Source organism: Mus caroli, chromosome 4 (assembly GCF_900094665.2).
Source record: "Mus caroli chromosome 4, CAROLI_EIJ_v1.1, whole genome shotgun sequence".
Classification (NCBI taxonomy): domain Eukaryota; kingdom Metazoa; phylum Chordata; class Mammalia; order Rodentia; family Muridae; genus Mus; species Mus caroli.
The window spans coordinates 75,010,099-75,029,716 of NC_034573.1; the positions used below are offsets into that span (position 1 = coordinate 75,010,099).

The following is a 19,618-nucleotide window of genomic DNA, read 5'->3' on the forward strand; positions in this document are numbered from 1 at the left end:
CTTCAAAGACACTATCCTATTCTAGATTAAGTAAAGACCTGTCAGTGATCTACCTAGTACAAAGTTCTGACAGCCAGAATAGCATTTAGAAACATGAGTATCTTCCATTTAATTTGTTGTCCTTGTGAACCTGGGCCATTCTGCTGATAGACAAAGCATGAAGTATAGGACTGTTACTTAATAAACTAGTGTAAACATTGTGTTATCAAATCTAATTAAATTAACTTTAAATAGCTTACTAATTCAGACTCAAGCCACTTTCATTCATTTTAATTAAGTATCATTAATTATTGAGACTATTTATATAAGATACTTCTATCAAGTTTATCTTCCATTTGTAAGTATATATTACATAGGTTTTTTTTTCTGTACTAATATATATTTCTTGGGAAGAACAATAGATTTATTTAAAAGATGATATTACTACCAACATATAAATGGGGAAAGGAAAGTCATATTTTAATAACTTAAGTGTTAAATTAACTAAGTGTTAATGTTAAATTAACTAATGAATGCAGGGCTGGAGATGGCTGAGCAGTTAAAAGTACGTGTTGCTCTTGTTGGGGACTGTGGTTCAATTCCCAGCACCCACCTAATGGCTCACAACAATCCTTAACTCTAGTTCCAAAGAATCAAATGCCCTCTTCTGACCTCTGCAAGCACCAAGCATGCATGTGGTGTTCAGATACACAGGCAGGCAAACAAAATATAATTTTTGAATTAAAACAAACAAACAAAAACAAAATCCAGATAGGCTTTTAGGCTTTATCTGAGTAAATGAATACATCTGACTCCATAAGCCCACAGCAGGTTCCATCACCCACTATGGAATCAAGCATCCCTTTCCTAACTAACATCTTAGCAACTGGTTTCACACAAACACTAAAAACAGATGATTACCATCAGGGTGAGGACCTATTGGCTCTATTGTCAGGAAACTCAAGGATTACCTTACAACCTATGTTCATCTCGGTGCTTTAATATACATTATACCATAAATTATTTATTTGACACAAGCTGCTCCAAAAAGACTGACAACTACCTTACGAGTATTTCTTCAAACCAAAGCACATGATGATATCAAAACTATTTTCATATAATTTTCTTAGCCAATCTAATAAAGTCAATTACACCAGTACGCAAACAGGAATGAAAACTATTTAAATTTCCTTCTTTGACTACACTGTTGAATAATCTTTCCATTCCAAACTTCACTGGCACTGTGAATGACGGCTAAATTGACTGACTTGAAATTTCTCTTCTAGTCTTTTCCCCCACTGAACGGTGAATAAGTGATATAAGAAGGACCTAGAGTTAGCACGAGAGGAAAGATTTGAAATGAGAAAATGCATATAATATAGAAAACCACGGTTTTCTCCTCAGGTATCAGAAAAATCTCCCCCAAAGCTATGACTTCATTTCTAGGCCCTTAAATCTAAATGTCAAATTCCACTCCTCCGACTCCCACCAAAAAAAAAAGTTATAAATTGTCCCAAACGTTTGACAGTATTGAGAAATTCCAATGATCGTTAAAATATGCCATAGTCCCAGATTCATTTGATGCTGCATTTAAATAGGAATTAGACAGAGGGTTAGGGAAATAGGGAGGGTAAAGCCGAACAACTAAACTTTTAACATATTTTCTGCACAACTAATTAAAAACAAACACTCTAGGCCATGTAATTTTTAAGTGTAAGTGTAGGGTTGGAAATAATTAAAATGTTACCTTTGCCAAGTAATTCCCAATGTATCCTCACTGGTACTGGGGTATAAATGCCTGCCGTTTTGATTCATGGTCCAGTCACAAATCCTCAGCTGTCAATTGAAACCTAGCAGTCAGATATGATCGAGCAGTACTACAGTTTTTAGTATTTAAATGAACACATGCAAACTAGCACTGAACATGGCATTACTCTTACTTTCCCAAGAGGGAACTTAAAGAAAACAAACAGAATTAAAAAAACAAAACAAACAAAAAGAACAAACAAAACAAAACAAAAAAATATTACTCTATAAAGCAAAACTTCCAGACTTTTCCTTAGGGAAAAAAAAAGTTATTGCAATATGCTTCTCTATTAATTAAAGCATACAGAGAAACAAGTGCTTAGAACATAACAATTAGCCAGTATTAGAATATAAATTGAGCTGAAATAAAAGAAAACATTAATAATGTTCAATAGAGAGATTATTTTAGAAAGGAAATAAAAATGTGCTTTTTTTCTATGCGACATACCAAATCATCTGTGCAGAGTGAAATAATCAATATCTGTAAAGCATGCAGTTTGCAAAACAGGAGACATGCAGTTTAGAGGAGAAGAGCCCCGCCCTGTGTTCACCCTGACAGGTAGAGAAGCTGGATGGCTTCCCATTTTCCATGTTAATAACTGTATTTTTTTTCCTAAAGTGACATTGTTCGGAAAGAGTAAAAAATGAACTTGAGTTTTATGTAAAATTCAGAGTCGTGGCATTGTAAATACGTCCCTGCATTTGAAGAAGCTGGAGAAGGCACTGAACAGGACCTGAGTGAGACAAATTCTCCCTAGATCTGCACATTGGCTCCACTTTCCAGGATGCTTCCCGGTAACCCTATCCAGTTCTGTTTGGTTAACAGCTGCCCTACAGTGCTAGCAGATTTATTGAAAAGATATATTGCTTATTTTTATGCTTAAGAAAGTAAACTTATCTGGCGTTGCAGGGGGTGGGGTGGGGAGGGTGGGGAGCGGACCATCTAGAAGATCATGGTTTTTAACCTTTGGAGAGGCAGGCTATAAATAACTGCCTCTCACATAGGAAAGAGGCTGCCTTGCTGAAAGCACTAACCTGTCTTGCCCCTCTTCCCCTCTTCTGTGATCATTTCTAGATGGTGACTGCAGCCAAAAAGCCTTTAAACTTGGGACAAATTGCTTTAACTCTGTCCTGAAAACACGGTGCTTTAAAAAGTGGACGACTCTCCGTCAGACTACAGTTTCTGCACAGCCTAAGATAGATCCCGAGGTTTCAGGAGGATAGTTCTTGTTCTGAAAATGCAATCTTCAATTCTGAAGGGGCCTTTAAACTACTTCACTATTTAAAGTAAAAATAGTTTTATAAAGAACTGGAAAAAGTCTGCTCAGGCAGACAGAGGGAGATGTACAGAGAGTGGGTGGGTGGGGTCTGCTCAGCTCAATGCTATAAAGAAGTCACAACAGAAAATAAATACAACGAAAAGTAGGTATTCTGGAAGCAGGCCATAATTTGTACAAAGGGGAAAATACATACTTATTCATTTTTAAACAGATGACATATTTCTGCTGTTTCAAAGGAGAAAAATTGTTTAGTCTATAGTGTCTGAGAAGCAACTTTGTGCGACTTGATTTTGAGGGGACACTTCTTGGGGGAATGGATACACAGAATCTCACTATGTAGCTCAGACTGGCCTTGAACATGTCCCCAACCTTCCAAGGACTAGGATTACAGGCCTATCCAGTAGTGCAGGGTTTGGGTTTTTTTGTGACTTGTTTGTTTTTTAACTTCTCTCAGTGGCCCTCCTCAAGAGGAATTCAATGTGCTGGGCCATGCTGTTTATCTTCAGAAATAAGTGGGGCACATTTCAAAATAGAAACCTTGAAAGAGAAGAGCATGGCCCCTGTGAGTTCAAGCCAGGAGCCCCTTGCTGATCCACTCACTGGTGAATGCCCGTGTGGAGTAGGTTAGCATTTCAAGAAGTAGGATGTATGTTTAGGCAAACACCACATCCAATGCTGCTAATGACTGCCAACAGGCTAGTGTCTAGGGAACTCTGCTTTCTCTGAAAGTTGACAATTCCACACAAAACCTGAAGATTCTAAGTGCCACTCACAGGCTATCTCAGAGAAGGCTGAGAGACTACCATCTTTCAGGAAGGATACTTATGTAAATTGCCTAGTTACATGCAGATTGCTTTTTTCTATAACCACTTCTAAAAATTTCAAGTGGGCAATCTCTGGCCTCATCCTGAACATTTAAAATCAACATTTTCATTTATTTAGTTAGTTAGTTTTGCCTTTCTTTCCTACATATTCTTTCAAAGATGCTAAACCAAACTCGTCATTTCCATTTATCATTTATGTATATATGCATATATATAAATACATATATATGCATGCATACACTTAAATGTTTTAAAGTTATATTTCCTCTAAAACAGGAAAAATGTTTACATATATACAAAATGACCAAAGATTATATTTAAAAATAATTTAATGCCAAAGAAGTTGGCAAGATACTAATTAATATTGAATAAACTTTCATTCATTAATTAAAATTACAAAATAAAATTTGGATGTCTTTGTCTATATTATGGACCAGCAGTGTGTACACTTCCGAGGTGTCTGAGGAGACAAATATTTGTGCCAGCTTATATATTATCACCCTTTTGAACCAAGTTATTACTTAAGCAAAAACATTTCTTTCTCACTCCTTTTAAAATTATTATCTTTTCTATTAACAATCTTTCAACTAATAAACTACCCAATAAAGTAAAAATCTAAGGAGCGTAGGTAAGGGAAACAGTTAAAAAACTAAAATAAAAATCACCTATTATTCACCAAAGATTTCTCTGACAGGAATGTCTAAAAAAATCAGGTTCTTAAACATCTTGCTTAACCAAGACACTTGGACCAAGCAAATTCAGAACAAATTTTTAATACTGAAAGACTCAAACTAAATGTATTTAAGCTTCTTTAGGACAACATGTGAAATATTTTATTATGATGATTAAAGATGCAAACCCTAATTTTCTCCTTAAGCTTTAAAGAGATTTTAAATAATAAGCAATCACTGTTTCAAAATTTAGAGTAGTGACAGTCTAGCTTTGTGGTTTTCAACATGTAGGTTGCAATCTCTTTGGGTGTCAAAATACTCTTTTGTAGGGGTTTTATATCAAATATCCTGCATATCATATATTTATGCTATATTCATAACAGTAGCAGAATTTCAGTTGGAGTAGCAACGAATTCATTTTATGGTTGTGGATTCCTATACATGAAGAACTGTATTAAAACATTAGGAAAGTTGGGATCCACTGGCCTAGTCATTGTTCTGAGAAAGGCTCAGTGCTAGAAAATTCAACTGTCAATTATTTCTAATCAAACTTTAAAATTGAATTATAACTGGTACAGAAACATATATCTTCCATCTCAATTACATTTTCATAAGTTCAAAACGTCTATAAATGTGAGTTTTCTAAGTATTTCACTTTACAATATAAGAGGTGATCTCCTATCCCATAGCAGTCAAGCTTAAAAGACCATGAGCAACCGAGCTTAGAACCTCAGTCTGTTAGTGCCATGGGACTGTGTAGGGGAGGGGCTGGTTCCAATTCTTCTTACACTGGAAAAGCCAGACTTAATAATACACACATCTGTACAGAATACATAGCCACATGCTGTTTTACTTATTTAATTTATATGTACCTACCAAAACAAAAGAAGACTGTCTATAAAGCCAAGATGTTAAATCCATTGTGTCCAGTATTCCAAAAGAAATAAAAAATGAAAGAAACAGGACCACCCCCATAAAATGATGGGTACAGGCATAGGGGTCAAAAAAAAAAGTATTGCAAACTACTAAGAAAAAGGTAAGGATGAAGACATCCCAACATATGTTCTCAGACTGGAGTTCCTCCTTCTGAAGGGAAACTTTGTGCCTGCCACAATTCTGATGTGACTGTGTCAAAAAAAAAAAAAAAGATAGGAATGAAACCATCTGATTTCTTTCAAATATCTGCATAAGGAGGCTGGGATGTAGCTGTCAAGAGAGTACTTGCCCTGGATACACAAAGCCCTAGGTTTGGCCCCTCGTCCTCAGCACCATATAAAACCAAGGATGGTGGTGCATGCTTTTACTTCTAGCACTTGAGAGGAGGAAGCAGGAGAACCAGAAGTTCTAGGTCATCTGCTATCACACAGTGAGTCCAGAGCCAGGTGCGGATCTTAACTGATTAAAATGAGAAATGTGCCTAAGCAGAAACTCCTAAGTGGAAATACCTTAGGTACTATACTCTCAGTATGCTAAGTTGCTCATAGCCACAGAGAATCAACATGGCCTTAAATTCAAGTCTGTATACTCAGGTGAAAGCCCTTCATTATTATTTGAAGGGACTTTGGTTAAACACATAGCAACTTGGGGGGACAAAAAAAGTAAGAAAAATGATCAGGGCAACAGGTTGGGGGAGGGGAGCAATGGAAGAGTACAAAAAGGACTGCCATTTGAGTGTCCGTGCTTGCCACTCATGGACTGGATGGGCACCGTTTTCCTCTGTTACTATTAACTACTTGCTATGGAGCACCTGGAAGGAACTGTGGATGGATGCTACGGACCTTTAATGAACAAGGAAAATGACTGCAAGGAAACTGTCAAGAAGAAAAATCAAGACCACCCTGGTACCTACAAGTCACAATGTCAATATCTGAAGCCAAGGTTCTTGATACTTCACAGAATAAAGTTAAATGGGTATAAATAGTCCACGAAAATCACTGACTGTAAGTCATATGTTCAAGAGTGGGAAAATAAAGGATTCTTTCTTTCAATGGAAACTCCTCAGGCCTGTAAGATTTAAGGTATTTAGGAATGCTAGAGGGATGTGTTCCTTATCCTTCTGAAGGCTTGTTCAAAGTCAGACATAGCTGTTCGTTCCCATCAGAGGGCAACAGCCAAAGTCCTGACTTTAAACCTGGCTTCTTACCACACTCTACCTTGCCTGCTGCTGTCCCACCCCACCATGCCTGTCACTGTCCCACCCTATCATGTCTGTCATGTTCCCACCCAACCATGCCTGTCACTGTCCCACCCTATCATGTCTGTAATGTCCCCACCCCACCATGCCTGTCTCTGTCCCACCCCACCATGCCTGTCATGTCCCACCCTATCATGTCTGTAATATCCCCACCCCACCATGCCTGTCATGTTCCCACCCCACCATGTCTGTCACTGTCCCACCCCACCATGCCTGTCATGTCCCCACCCCACCATGCCGTCACTCTCTCTTGCCTATCCTGAGCTTCATGTGCAGCTCAAACTGTTTGTAAATATCATCTTTAGAATTTTCCCACTAAGAGCTTTTTTTTTTCAGTGTTTTTGCTGATTGAAATTTAAGGCTGCATTAAACATAATTTTATTTTGTCATTAATTAAAATGGTATATATAGAGTCTTGTCTTTGGTGACTAGGAAAAGTCAGTAAAGGAATTAATAATAAAAGACAGCCAGTTGAAGGAAGATTTTTTTTTTCAATTTCAAAACTAGCCCTAAAGCTAAACATATGCATAGCCATTAGACTGACTAAAACTTCCTTTAACTATGTTCCCTTTTCATCAGGCATATGTGAAAAGTGACCTCTTACCATTTACATACCTACCCAGAAGTCATGTGATAGGCTTTTGCGTCATGCTGTCAATTATGATAACAGCCACAATAAGAATGGCCTGAGTGTTGATAGCCTGCTTCCGGGCTCTACAGAGAAGCCTGTTGATAGTCCACTTGTGTCCTTTTTCAATTGCTTGCTTCTAATGACTGACTTTTCAATGCTGGTTTTTTAATGTTCCAAGCTTTGGCTTTGTCATTTGCCAGGACAAATATTATAAGAGGATTTCACTTCATGTTTTAGTTTAAAAAAAAAAAAAAAAAAAAGAAAGAAATCCTACAGAGGCAATTTCTTTAAAAGCCATTTTTGTGTAACAGAAATCTTTAGTGTAATGAAAAGTACTTCCAAATCCCGCCCAGAAAAGTGTTGAAACCATTTCAGCTTCAGCGTAACTAGTCGATAACTGAACTTGCAATAACAGCATTACATGGTCACACAGGAGATGTAACATTGAAGCTCAAGCACCAATAAAACCCACAGTGTCTAGGCACTCGGCCAGTGCCTCTAGTCACAGATAGCACAGACAGCCAGGACATCCTAGTGAGACTGAGACCAAGCCCTGTGTTTTTACAGTTAGGAGCTTCCTTGACTTAATTGTCTTATTTAAGGAAGGCAAAGGCAGCTCCCTATTTCATCTGCCTACGATCTCCAGTGCGGTATTCAATGGCTGGTTAGACTGGTGTGGCTTCGTATAGCTGTGTGGTGGGGTCTCTAAGGGCTACACAGGAAGTGTTTTAGCTACAAGCTTTTAATTTCAATCTACAACAAATCTTGTCAAACTGTCATGGTATTGGTGTGTATTACTAAGGTTTCTGCTGTGAAAGCAGCCTTCTACTGAACTGTAATTGATGATAAATAAGCTAGATTATTTTAAATTACTAAAGTCCCTATTATAGTAAGCAAATTATGAAGCTTAGCATATAAGGACCTGGTATTAATTTAACTGAGTTTTCTCATAATACCCATTTATATTAACATTGTTAACCTGAATTATAAAATAATGTCTATACCTTCTAAGCCAAATCTAACATTCTGCTGGAGGGTTCCCATTTCCTCAAAGAGATAAAATTTGGGATATAGAGTTCAGTCACTGTCAATAGGAAGGAGTGTGCACAGAGTGCTTGCGAGGCAGGAAGCAGGACTTCTACACAGGGAAGTCAGAGAAGGTGCGTTCAACATTCTGAAAGTGTTCCAAACCAAGACAAAGTGTTTGGCAGCAGAAAGCAGAGCCCAGTTTGCTAAAGCAGAACCTCAGAGTTCTTCAAGCCACCACACCATCTTCCAACACAAAAGTTACAGCAGAAAGAAGCTCTAGATGAAACAGTTCTGGTTTGGAGATTTCTCCTACATCACTGGCAAATACAGTAAGCCAGTCAATGATCCCAAAGACAGGCGAGCACCAGGCCTCAATGCCCAAGGCAGTGACATCCCATCAAGGCACGTCCTGATCAGTTATATGAGCTGAGGCTTATTCTCCACAGGGAGGGTTATTGTTAGTGCTCAGCTAACAACTGCTTTACACAGACCTTCCTGAAACACTTTACATAATTACGTGACTTTATTTTTTTATATTCAAATGAGATATTGTATTTAGATGATAGGTGAAATTCCAACATCAGAAGGGGGAAAAATCACAAAAACTAATATTTCAAGGCAGTTAGGAACTGGCATTAATCAGAAATAATCATTATTAAAAGGAGGTTGCAGATATGCAATGACTAATAACTGTGTAACAAGCACCTAAGCAGAGAAGCACGGGTTTCATTTGCCAACATGGATGTACTTTAGCATTTTATGTTTCAATTGAAAAGGCAGTGTGAGCATATGAAAGAAACAGCTACCGTGAAAGGTCTTCTGCAACGTCACTTTGTGGGAAGGTTGTCTGAAGACAGTCAAAACTATTCAATAATCTTAAATTTATTAACTTTAATTTATGAAAGCTATATTAAAGTTCTTTTCTAAGGGAAAAATAGCATGGAACGATGCACATCAATACTTTTCATAAGCTGAGAGGATACATCTTTATTAAGCAATCTGCGGGAACTGAAGAATGTACCTGGTGACAATATTTATTTTTAAAGGGTCATGTATATTAAAGGTTATGGGGAATGTTTAAAAGAGTTCCCTCGGCCTAAAGCCACTGCCTTTCTAATTTTGAATTTCTCCTAGCTAATATAAAATGATTGATCACTTTTATTTCATATACCCCTTCATTTTCCTTTGCATTCATCACTGAGAGCTTTAAACCAAATGCATTTAGGAGCTGCCCTTAGAAGAGTGCTCTCTTCTAAATCTTCGTAAAGTAATGAGAGGACACAGTAAATCAATCTCACTTCTGCTGGAGGAAGAATAACCTTTCCTGAAGTCATTTCAACTATTTCACTCTCTCCATTCCTGTACAGTGAATGTACAGCTTCATTGCTGCAGTTCTTAACGATAATAGGTTTTAACTGGTGCTTCAATTAGGTGGTGTGCTTGCATCATGTGAAATACATTTATGTTGTTTTCTTCGTGCCTCAAAATCATAGCTCACTATGTATTTGGTTTCTTCAAATCAAAATTCCATTACATAAGAGATAGATAAGTTATCTATTCAGTATTTACAAATTGTAACTGTGGGATATATAGCTTTTCACTTCCAAGGATTAATATATACCATATATTCATAAATAGCAAACACATTAGAACTCAGATAATATATGCACATTGTAAGTGGTCTTTATTCAGCACTGATCACTTAAATAACAAGTGCCAGTCTTTATAGGCATGTCTGTCCTATGCATTCCTCAGATTAAAAGATTCCCAGATTTCTGCCTATTTTAAGGTCTATGTTCTCATTGTGCTAAGCTTTCTTGATGCATCTTTAGATAATGCTGAGAGGATTTTGGCACAAATATACTTTTGTAATTGTCATTGCAGGAGACCCTGACATTAATTTTAATTGATACAAACTAAAGCTGCCCTGGTCTAGAACAAGGAAAGAGGACAATTGCTTCTGAATGCATGGGATTCTTTATAATATCCTAAATGTGTTTGGGGCTAAAGGTTAAATAATGAAGGCATGTTTTTTCAATTAAAAATTAACTGGAAATTATAGATGTGTCATAAAGAATACAAAGTCCCATGACAAAAATATTTCTGAAAAAAATTTATAATGATTTTAAAAAAAGAACATGTTTCCAAAACCTATAAATCCTGCATATGTTTAAAAAGCACAATGATCACATACATTTGTTAAATAGACCTATAGTAATTATAACACATTCATATTATAGCACTTTTAGAGGTCAAAAAAAAAAAAGCAACATTCCAGAGAATTCTGTTGAAAAGCCATTGGATGGCAAAGCCACTAATTATTATTTGGTATTTCCATAACTATATACAGATGTCTTCAGTCAGTTCTCGTGTGTTCTGTTTTGTTATTTTAACCTTGCAAAATGTCAAGTATCTTGAATGAGCTATCAGCTATAGGGTTTTCTCTGAACTCCACATGTGGTGACCTTTACCATACCCAGCTGATCACCTGGGCCTGTGAAAGGGAAGGCCCGGAGAACAGTAAGCAAACTCCAGACAGGCTGTTCTAGAGCGGAGTATGTGGGCACATGGAATTGCATATGCTTGATACACATATAAACCTCATATAAGCACAGATGACTAACAAATGAAGAGCCAAGGTGTCTATTCCAGCTCGGTCTTAGGTACTACAGCCTATGTTTTCTTATGTAATGTTTTGCATACTGTTCATTTCAGACTGCTCTGCTACCCAAAGCTAAGAGTAGCGAACATATGCTTCATAAAATAGGCTTCGGTTCTGAAGTGTTTACAAGTATTTCTGTGACCCTATAACTAGAATCATGGGATTTCTATGTTGGTGTGGTGCATTCTTCTGACTGTGGCTAATTTGTTTATAAGCCACCATTAATCCTGGCTGTACTTTTTCACAGTTTGGGTAAACACTTCATTTGCATTAAATTTACAGCATTAATGAGATGTGAAATTTAAAATGCTACTTGAAACATAAATGATGTAAGAAGGCAGAATCACCCCTCCCCCCAAAAAGTGTTTCATCTCATCTGAAATCAGCGAAGCAATGTAAACTATTAGAGTAGGGATAATGTGTAGCCTGTGAGCTCAGCTCTACAACACATCCTCCTCCTGGACTATGATACAAAGGAGGAGTAAAACATCTGGAGAAAACAAAATTGCTCCAAACACAAATAATGTACTGACTCTAGCTGGTTCTCCAACTGGCTTTCCATGTCACCCCTTGAAAGCCACATAGGCTGGTAAGTCCTCAGGGTCTAGTCAGGCAGGACACTACAGTCTGGCTGAGGTGCAACAGTCCTGTGGGTGTTGTCACTGTGTGCTAGGAAGACAGAAGAGGCTGTGAGCTAGTTTCAGAAACTCCAGAGAGGTGAGAAGCAGAGGACAAATGAGAAAAAAAAATTGGAAAACAAAATGATCAATTTTGGTCTCAGAAGCCCCGTGAGCCCCATCCTGAGTCCAGATCTGAGAGGCAACATGGAGAAAAGCGCCGAAGCAAAGCGTGGCCTCCCCATTCCACCTGGGGGAAACGTGCCCACCTGTTGCTGATGCAGGAAGGATGGGTCTCTTGGGCTTAGTCCCACATATCGATTGGCTTGAGATGTGCCTGAGGCTGTGTAGGCTGATTAAGGAAGAACAAAAACAAAGATAAAAATTGTGAACTGTCAGAACGAACACCCTGTCCATGTATAAGAAACCCAGAGAAGTGGGATTTACTACCAAAAGGGTTTCTCCATTTCTCTTCTCTTTCATCTCAGTGACCAGCAAGAAATGGGAAAGAAATGGTAATTGACTTCAGATCAACTATTCCCCCCTTTTAAAAAAAGTCTACACAATAAATCACAACCTATCTTTCAGTGTGGGTGTCTCTCAGTGTGTGCTATGGCTATATGACTGTCTAGATGCTGAGGCCTGGCTACTCTGGAGTCCTTTCCGATAGATACACTTCTCTCCTATGTCTAATGGATTAATCAGTGATAGCTACCTGTGATTCTAAATGTAAAAGTAGGTAGAGATTGTCAGGGAATGTAACAGCTTTTAGAGACAGGGTTAAGCAGATGTGGAACTAAAAAAAAGAAAAAATACTAACACTTCTAAAAGAGGAGCACAGTTGGACTGCAGCACAGAGAATGACTTAGCTCCATCTTCTATTTAGTGTGAGAAATGTCCTCAAAGGTGGTAGAAAATTTTTTGACAAAGAAAGAAAAAAAATCCTTCGCTTTCTGTACTGGTAAAAAAAAAAACAAACAAACAAACAAAAAAACAAAAACCCCTACAAAGTGCTTGTGATTGGCCAGTGAGGAGCAGATGGCCTTTCCTATCTTTGATTACTAGGTAGAGCAGATGCAGGGGACTGTTCTTTACATTGCTGTAACTTAGTTCCAATTACTTTTTTTAATAAGTCCTTTTCTGGTGGTGTGAACTTCCCACAGAAAATTCTCATTTCTAAATCTATCTTTGACAAGGAAAAGAAGAATTAAGCCCACTGCTCCATCATCTCAGAGTAAACAGAAAAACTGATTTTGTAACATATGTCACACAACCAGGAGGTCTGAAAGGTTTAAAACCATTATATTAATTAAGAATTCAGACACGGATTTTAATAAGGCCAGCTTTTAAAGATCAATATATTAGTGCTGCGTGTTCTCTTAAAAGTGCACCATTTGACCTTGATGCTTTCAGGTCAAGTTTTTAAAACATGGAGGATGCTCACAGGTTATGTTCTAATCACTGCTAAATAAGGGGCACTGGCCATCAGAACCCAGTGTTCCACTTTCACCCACACACCCCGAGATTTCAATGTCCAGGCTGGAGGATAAAGAGAGAAGCCTTTTGCTCTTACATTGTGAACACCATATATGGGCTCATCTTTTGGTTTTTTGTTTGTTTTGTTGTTGTTTGTTTTCCCCGATCATGTAAACAGGCTTCCTTGGTCTCTAACTTTGGAGTGAAAAAAAAACATGTTTATATAATCTAGATATTTCTTTTGGATGTTTAAAATTTTTACTAGGCAAATCAAATCTCTTTTGGACCAACCTCTGTATGAGTATACAAGCAATTCATTATCAAACAAGCTGAAGGCACCAGTCAAAGGACTGTGGGTTACCTGGGCTGGGAGCCTCCACTGAACTTCAGGTATGGTTTTCAGCATCAAAGTAGGCAGCACCAGAAGTTTCTGGAACTTTGGTATTAATCACTTATCCTGAGATAGCTTTTTGTTTTTTGTTTTGTTTTTGTTTTAAAAATCATTTTTATGTGCTTTTGTTTAAACTGTCCCACTTAGGTCAAAGAAGCCTGATGCTTGCTTTTAAAACATACATATAGTATCTTAGTGATTGTACTACACACAGAAAGTATTTAAAAGAAAAGTCTCACCCATCTTTGCATTCAGAGAAGTGCTTACTGGGGTGGGACTCTGTCAGTGAGCTAATTCCCAAGCATCACTGATAAGGTGAGGTGCACTGCAAGCCTATCTCAACTTCCTAGTTTGAAAGGGCTCCTGAGTTCTGCTAAATAGATGATGAGTATTGACTGTGCACCTAAGGTGAAAAAAAATGTTATACTTTTTTTTCTTTGAAAAGTTTCTAGAAGTCATTTTAAAAAATAAAAATGAATGTTTTTCGGATGGCTGAGAGAGAAGGGAGAGAGACTAAGAGCCAGTGGTGTCTCTGATGGTATAATTCCATAAGGGAGTTCCCAGAGCACAAAGAATGCCCTTGCTCTATGCAAGAAAAATCATTGGGATATAAGACACCCATCACAGGGACGGAACATGCTAGTGCCTCTCAGATGGAATCTCACCATTTGCCAATCTGTGCATACCAGCACCCTCTGAGAAGCTGGGACTTTAGGTGAAGCCATTAGGAAATCTATTCCTTATATAATTCCGAATATTCTACATGATGAAGTGGAGGAGTCACTTGGCTTCCTGATGTGTGCTACAGAAGTATACTGCCTAAGTCTGACATTTACAATGTATGTTCTGTGAGGATACTGCCTAAGTCTGACATTAACAGTGCTATGGCCATGCCAACAAACTTAGTATGATTGTAATGTGATAGCCAAAATAACCAAAAGATTTAAAGAAAACATTGTAGATCATGTAAGTGTGGGTACCTTACACATACCTAATCCTAAACTTCAGTGTCCTTGCCTGTGCAGCACAATGGGTAACCACTTCTCTCAGTGACATAACCTACACTGAGGTAAACATGTAATTGTCTTCTGGAGACACTCACTCCTTCCGCTTGGGGGAGGGGCTTGGTTTCTAGAAATGCTCCAATAAAGAATAATTATCTAATCTCTCTTTGGGGGATGTAAAAAACCTTGGTGTATTGTGCTGTGTTGTTGGTGTAAGTTCAATGTCTACCTTGAACAAGCAGGCATGGGTTGATCACTTTTATTATAGCTGTTACTCAAAAACGACAATGCTTCTCTCCTGTCAAATATGATTTGTTAATAGAAATTTGATAAGAGAGAGCATGTGACAGCTGGGCCACATACATGCCTGCTAGCTCCACTTAAATGAGAAATCTCCATCTGGTCAGGTAGCCAGAACGTCCCTGTGTTTGCCACCTTGGATCATATATCCAATGGTGCCTTCGATGGACATTTCTCATTTCCTACAGAAATACTTACTGGTTGCTGTAGGTGAAGCTGCCTCACCTTCAGTGGATGTAGTGATGGGTTTAGTATCTGTCATGGTCAGGGTCACAGGTCGCACTGCACTGGGATGGGGAGAGGGTGCCAAGACAGGTGTGAAATGGCCAGGCACTTTCCCTACTACTTGACCACTGCTGTTAGGCTACAAAACAAAAACAGAACGCCGGGTGAAGCAATCCGAAAGACAGTCATCCTGTACAGCAACTCCTCTCAGTACACACTCAGGGATTCTGCACAGGGTAGAGATTCGCCATGCAGGCCCTCTCAGGCCTGAGCTGGGAGCTGATCAATGTTGAATAGTAAGCAGCAGCACACACAATACTTAAAGAAGGGTTTGATCATCGATGCACTTTGCACGGGTGACTTCCTCTTTACAACACCCCTAAGAGTCCAGTTGACCTGACCCTCTCATGTAGTAGGCTGGAAAACACACGCGGAGCCTGGCGCTGAGGTAAAGCTACAGTGGGATTCCTTACTGAATTCTCTGCAGTAAGAACCCAGCAATCCAACGTTCTGCTCCTCCTTCTCGGTTTCCCTCTCGGTACAATGTTCTCCTACTGAATGATGGACAATAAGGGACACAAGAACGTCAAGAAATAGGAAACATGTCCAACACTACGTAGTTTCCATCACTTACAGTCATTTCCTATGCATGTGAAAGCTCCAGCTTCCTCTCTCTCGCACACAGGTATTACAGGACATACATCTCAGGTAATTTAGACTCCAAGGTATCCAGTCTACTTTCAATGATTTGCTGATGCAAGCAAATAGAATTTAAAGCATCTAAGATTTCAGATGCAAACCCAGTTATAAAATGTGAAAGTAAGTCAGGCTTTATGCTTCAGAATAAAATATCCTCAAAGGAATGTCTCTGATGTCCCAAAGCGGACACAAGGAGCATCGACTGGTCACTGCCCTTTGTGGCTCACTTTGCTGGGCACGAAGAGTTACATAGACATTGGTGAGAATTAATGAAGAAAATGCTCTCTCCAGTTTCACAATTCAAATACATGATTACTTGAATTTTAACCACTCAATAAAAAAATTTTTTTTTTGCTGTGGTAGGAGACAAAAACACTGATTTTGGGGTATACTAGAAAGCCTGAAATATATTATTCCAGGTAGAGAGTGCCAGTGTTTATTTATACTCATACTTCACTGCATGGACTTCCTAACAATTTCCTGGCAAGTATTCTCCCCAAATGTATGTTCTTTATAATCCCAACTTTGCAAAACAAAGAAATCAATGAAACACTACATTCTAAATATCAACATAAACACTATAACTGACTATTTCTTTAGAGAAAGATAGCTAATAGCACTTGACTATATTGACTTAGAGTTATGGATTGAGTTTGGGCAGGTTACAGAGGGGTTACTTCTTCTTTTTTATTCTTAAAAATTGACTCTGAATATCCTGACAATTCATCATGGGCACTTTTAAGTATTCAACTTTATGTTGGGAAAATAAACTGGAGTTTTTCTCTGTGGAAACCTATGGGAGAATTATATCTTGTTCAAAATATTCCACTGAATAGCATGACTGTCTCACTATAATTGGTGCAGCACTAATGGAATTAATCTCCAGACTGCTGTTGGGAGGAGAAGGCATCTCCTTGCGTAAGAGTCCAGATCAGCATGGCCCTGAAAAGCAGCAGCTGACGACAGGGATTGAAGACCGTTGCTCACACTGCATTTCCAGTATTGGAAAGGGGCAGAGCAACAGTCTTACCGCGAAATACAAATCAACTGGCTTTAAGTTTTAAATTAACCATCAAAATGGGTATAACATTCTTTTAAAAAAATTTCTGCCATTCACTATAAAGACCCATTTTTGTGACAAGATCAACTTTTGGCTATGGGAAGATTATAAAAATTATAAATGACTGCTTTGTGTATGTCCTTGGAAAAAAAGAAAGCTAGCTCTCTCTCTCTCTCTCTCTCTGTCTGTCTGTCTCTCTGTCTCTGTCTCTGTCTCTGTCTCTGTCTCTCTCTCTCTCTCTCTCTTGTGCACCAGTGATGCAATCAACTGCAAAAGTGTTTCTGCCTGTTGTTCACCAAAACAGTCCATACCTACCTGAAACAGAAGTCAAATAGCGAGACTCTCAACGCACGCCATCACTGATGATAAGTTTGTGCAGGGTACACTCTGTCTACAGGAACAGACAGGTGCTCTCCCATCCAAAAGTAAGAAAAGGGACAAAGAGTGCCTAAGCCCATGCAGAGGTCTCTAAAACACCAGGGTCAAAGGACCTTCCACTCTTCAGGTTCACAGCCATTTAAACCTGTGAAGCTACAGTCTGAAGATGGACAGCAGCAGCACTGGGCTAGCCTAGTCATCCTTTCTCCCAGTATATCAAACTCTCGAGGGTTTTCTGTTAACTTTTGGCTTCCAACAGAGAGGGTAGCTCTCCTAGAAGCTGGGTCTTTACTTTGAAAACATACAGGGAAAAAAAACCGAGACAAAGGAGGCAGATTATCACCTAATATGCACTCTTAACTTATACAGAAATCGAAATATATGTAAAACAAGTACTGAATAATTAAAGAAATGCGTAACACTAAGGGCCTGATTTTAATTTGCATAATTTTCCCCCTAACAGTGCCTAATTAAGACATCAGTTTAAGAAAAAAAAAAATCCAATGGAACTCTAAGATTTTCCACACTGAATTAACGTTAAGGACTTTTAATGGATGTCTTAATTAGACTTTGTTATTCATGGAAATTCTAAACAAATTAAAATCAGACCTTGTGTGCACTGTTCCCAGCTGAGTCTAGCAAAATACTCTCTGGAACAGACTTTTGAATCCATATTCTGGGAGCAAATTTCGTTTCTAAACTGGCATCCCAAGGTCTTCCCCCACTTCCTTAATTGTCTGCAGTCTCACCCTCAGTATGTCCTGTGGACTTCTTTTTAAAGGCACAAATGCATGTGTTTAACTCCAACATGTTAATATTTGATTTTATATATTAATTAGTAAAACTAAAAGCAAAGGTAACTTTCTAGCCACACAAGGGGTACAGTATTTCATGTTTAAAATTAAAGCGTCCAGAAAGGGCCAGTCTGCTTTATTTAACAAACTAATACAAAAAGATTTTTTCCCTGAGCTTTATAATTAATACACATATACTCATATACTCTAATCTTAGTACAGCTTAACAGTGGTATAGTAAAATGTTCTATAGATTTCCCAAAGTCGTAAAAGTTGTTGTAAATGACCAAGGTTTTCTTTCTTTCTTTCTTTCTTTCTTTCTTTCTTTCTTTCTTTCTTTCTTTCTTTCTTTCTTTCTTTCTTTTAATAGATGAAACAGAAAAAAAAATACTAGACATAAGATCAAAATTACAACAGAGACCTGGATACTGTAACTATTAATAGACTCATTACTGGCACAAAGATCTTCTAGCTGGCTGAAAAATGACCCTGTGCAGAAACCTATGCAATGTCCTATCACAGAAGAAACCATACATCTAAACTGAGAAATGCACAATAAGTTACTATACTTACACAATGATTTCCTAAAACCACTATATGATGTTGAGACAGAGAGAGCGAGACAGAGACAGACAGACAGACAGTCAGACAGACAGACAGACAGAGCTAGAAATGTCATTTTATTAAATATAAGTCACGTCTCTGTAAAGAGTCAAGGAGTCATCAAAGGCTGCTGAAAAATGTTTACATTACCAAAGCTGATGTTAATGCCGAATAACTGGCCTGTAAATACAGCTGTAAGCTCTTTTGTGGGTGTTTATTTTAGCACATACCTTGCTCCTGCCTGAAATAAGCACTTTGTCTCTATGTCAAACCAGGTATTTCCAAGGTGCAAACTCGAGCTCAGAGGATTTTTTGGCAATGAACATACTGCATAAACTTTCTTTCAATGAAAACCCAAAAACATTAAACCCCAAACGTCTTCATGAATGTATCCCTTTGGGGCAATGCCCTTCCTACCTGTCATTCAGCCACCCTTTCAATAAAACAACAACAACAAAATAAAACAAAAGAAACAAACAAACAAAAAACTTATGGAGTCGACAAGAAGCTTTCTGAAGACTTGATGTTCCATGAGGCACACCGCCTGGCTAAGCTCTTACTTGGAAGGAAGTAGACCTGCCCCACGCCCCTCAGGTTCTATTTATCTTGTTTTCTCTTATTTTTACCTGGCTTGTTTGAGGACTGGATGGGTCATAAGAAGGTACGTAGTTCTTCAGAGTATCCTGAGGATTCAGGTGAGGAGGATATCTGATTGTTGGATGAGAGAAGTAGCTGGAAGGTGCCGGAGGAAGGATAGCTTGCGTCGGAAATGGCAACGGTGAGGGCGGAGGTGGAGTTCGAGTTGAGATGACTGCAGAACACAGAAAACAGAGCCTGGCTAGTCAGTGCATAGCCTTCCCACATCATTCACTTCCAACGTGGTAACACTGGAGAAAATTCGTTCACTTGTTCCCATAATTAAACAAACTACCTTTCATGTTTTACTTTCTCAATGCTGGCCCTGCTAAGGACATAAAGACATTAACTCCACCCTA

General features: G+C 38.3%; 1 protein-coding gene across 9 annotated transcripts in view; it reads right to left on the reverse strand.

Annotated features, from left to right (window-relative positions):
* Positions 1 to 19,618, reverse strand: part of Nfib (nuclear factor I B) — a 215,732-nt gene that overhangs the window by 18,423 nt on the left and 177,691 nt on the right. For 3 of the 9 annotated variants that reach the window (XM_021160527.2, XM_029476295.1, XM_029476296.1), the window contains 4 exons: positions 19,250 to 19,434; positions 15,090 to 15,228; positions 11,963 to 12,045; positions 1,727 to 1,815 (listed from right to left, as the gene is read on the reverse strand). In XM_021160527.2, the coding sequence (XP_021016186.1) occupies positions 1,727 to 1,815; positions 11,963 to 12,045; positions 15,090 to 15,228; positions 19,250 to 19,434 (496 nt within the window). Of the gene's footprint in view, positions 1 to 1,726; positions 1,816 to 11,962; positions 12,046 to 15,062; positions 15,229 to 19,249; positions 19,435 to 19,618 lie in introns of all 9 variants that reach the window. The other 6 variants (XM_021160526.2, XM_029476297.1, XM_029476294.1 and 3 more) reach the window with 4 other exon arrangements.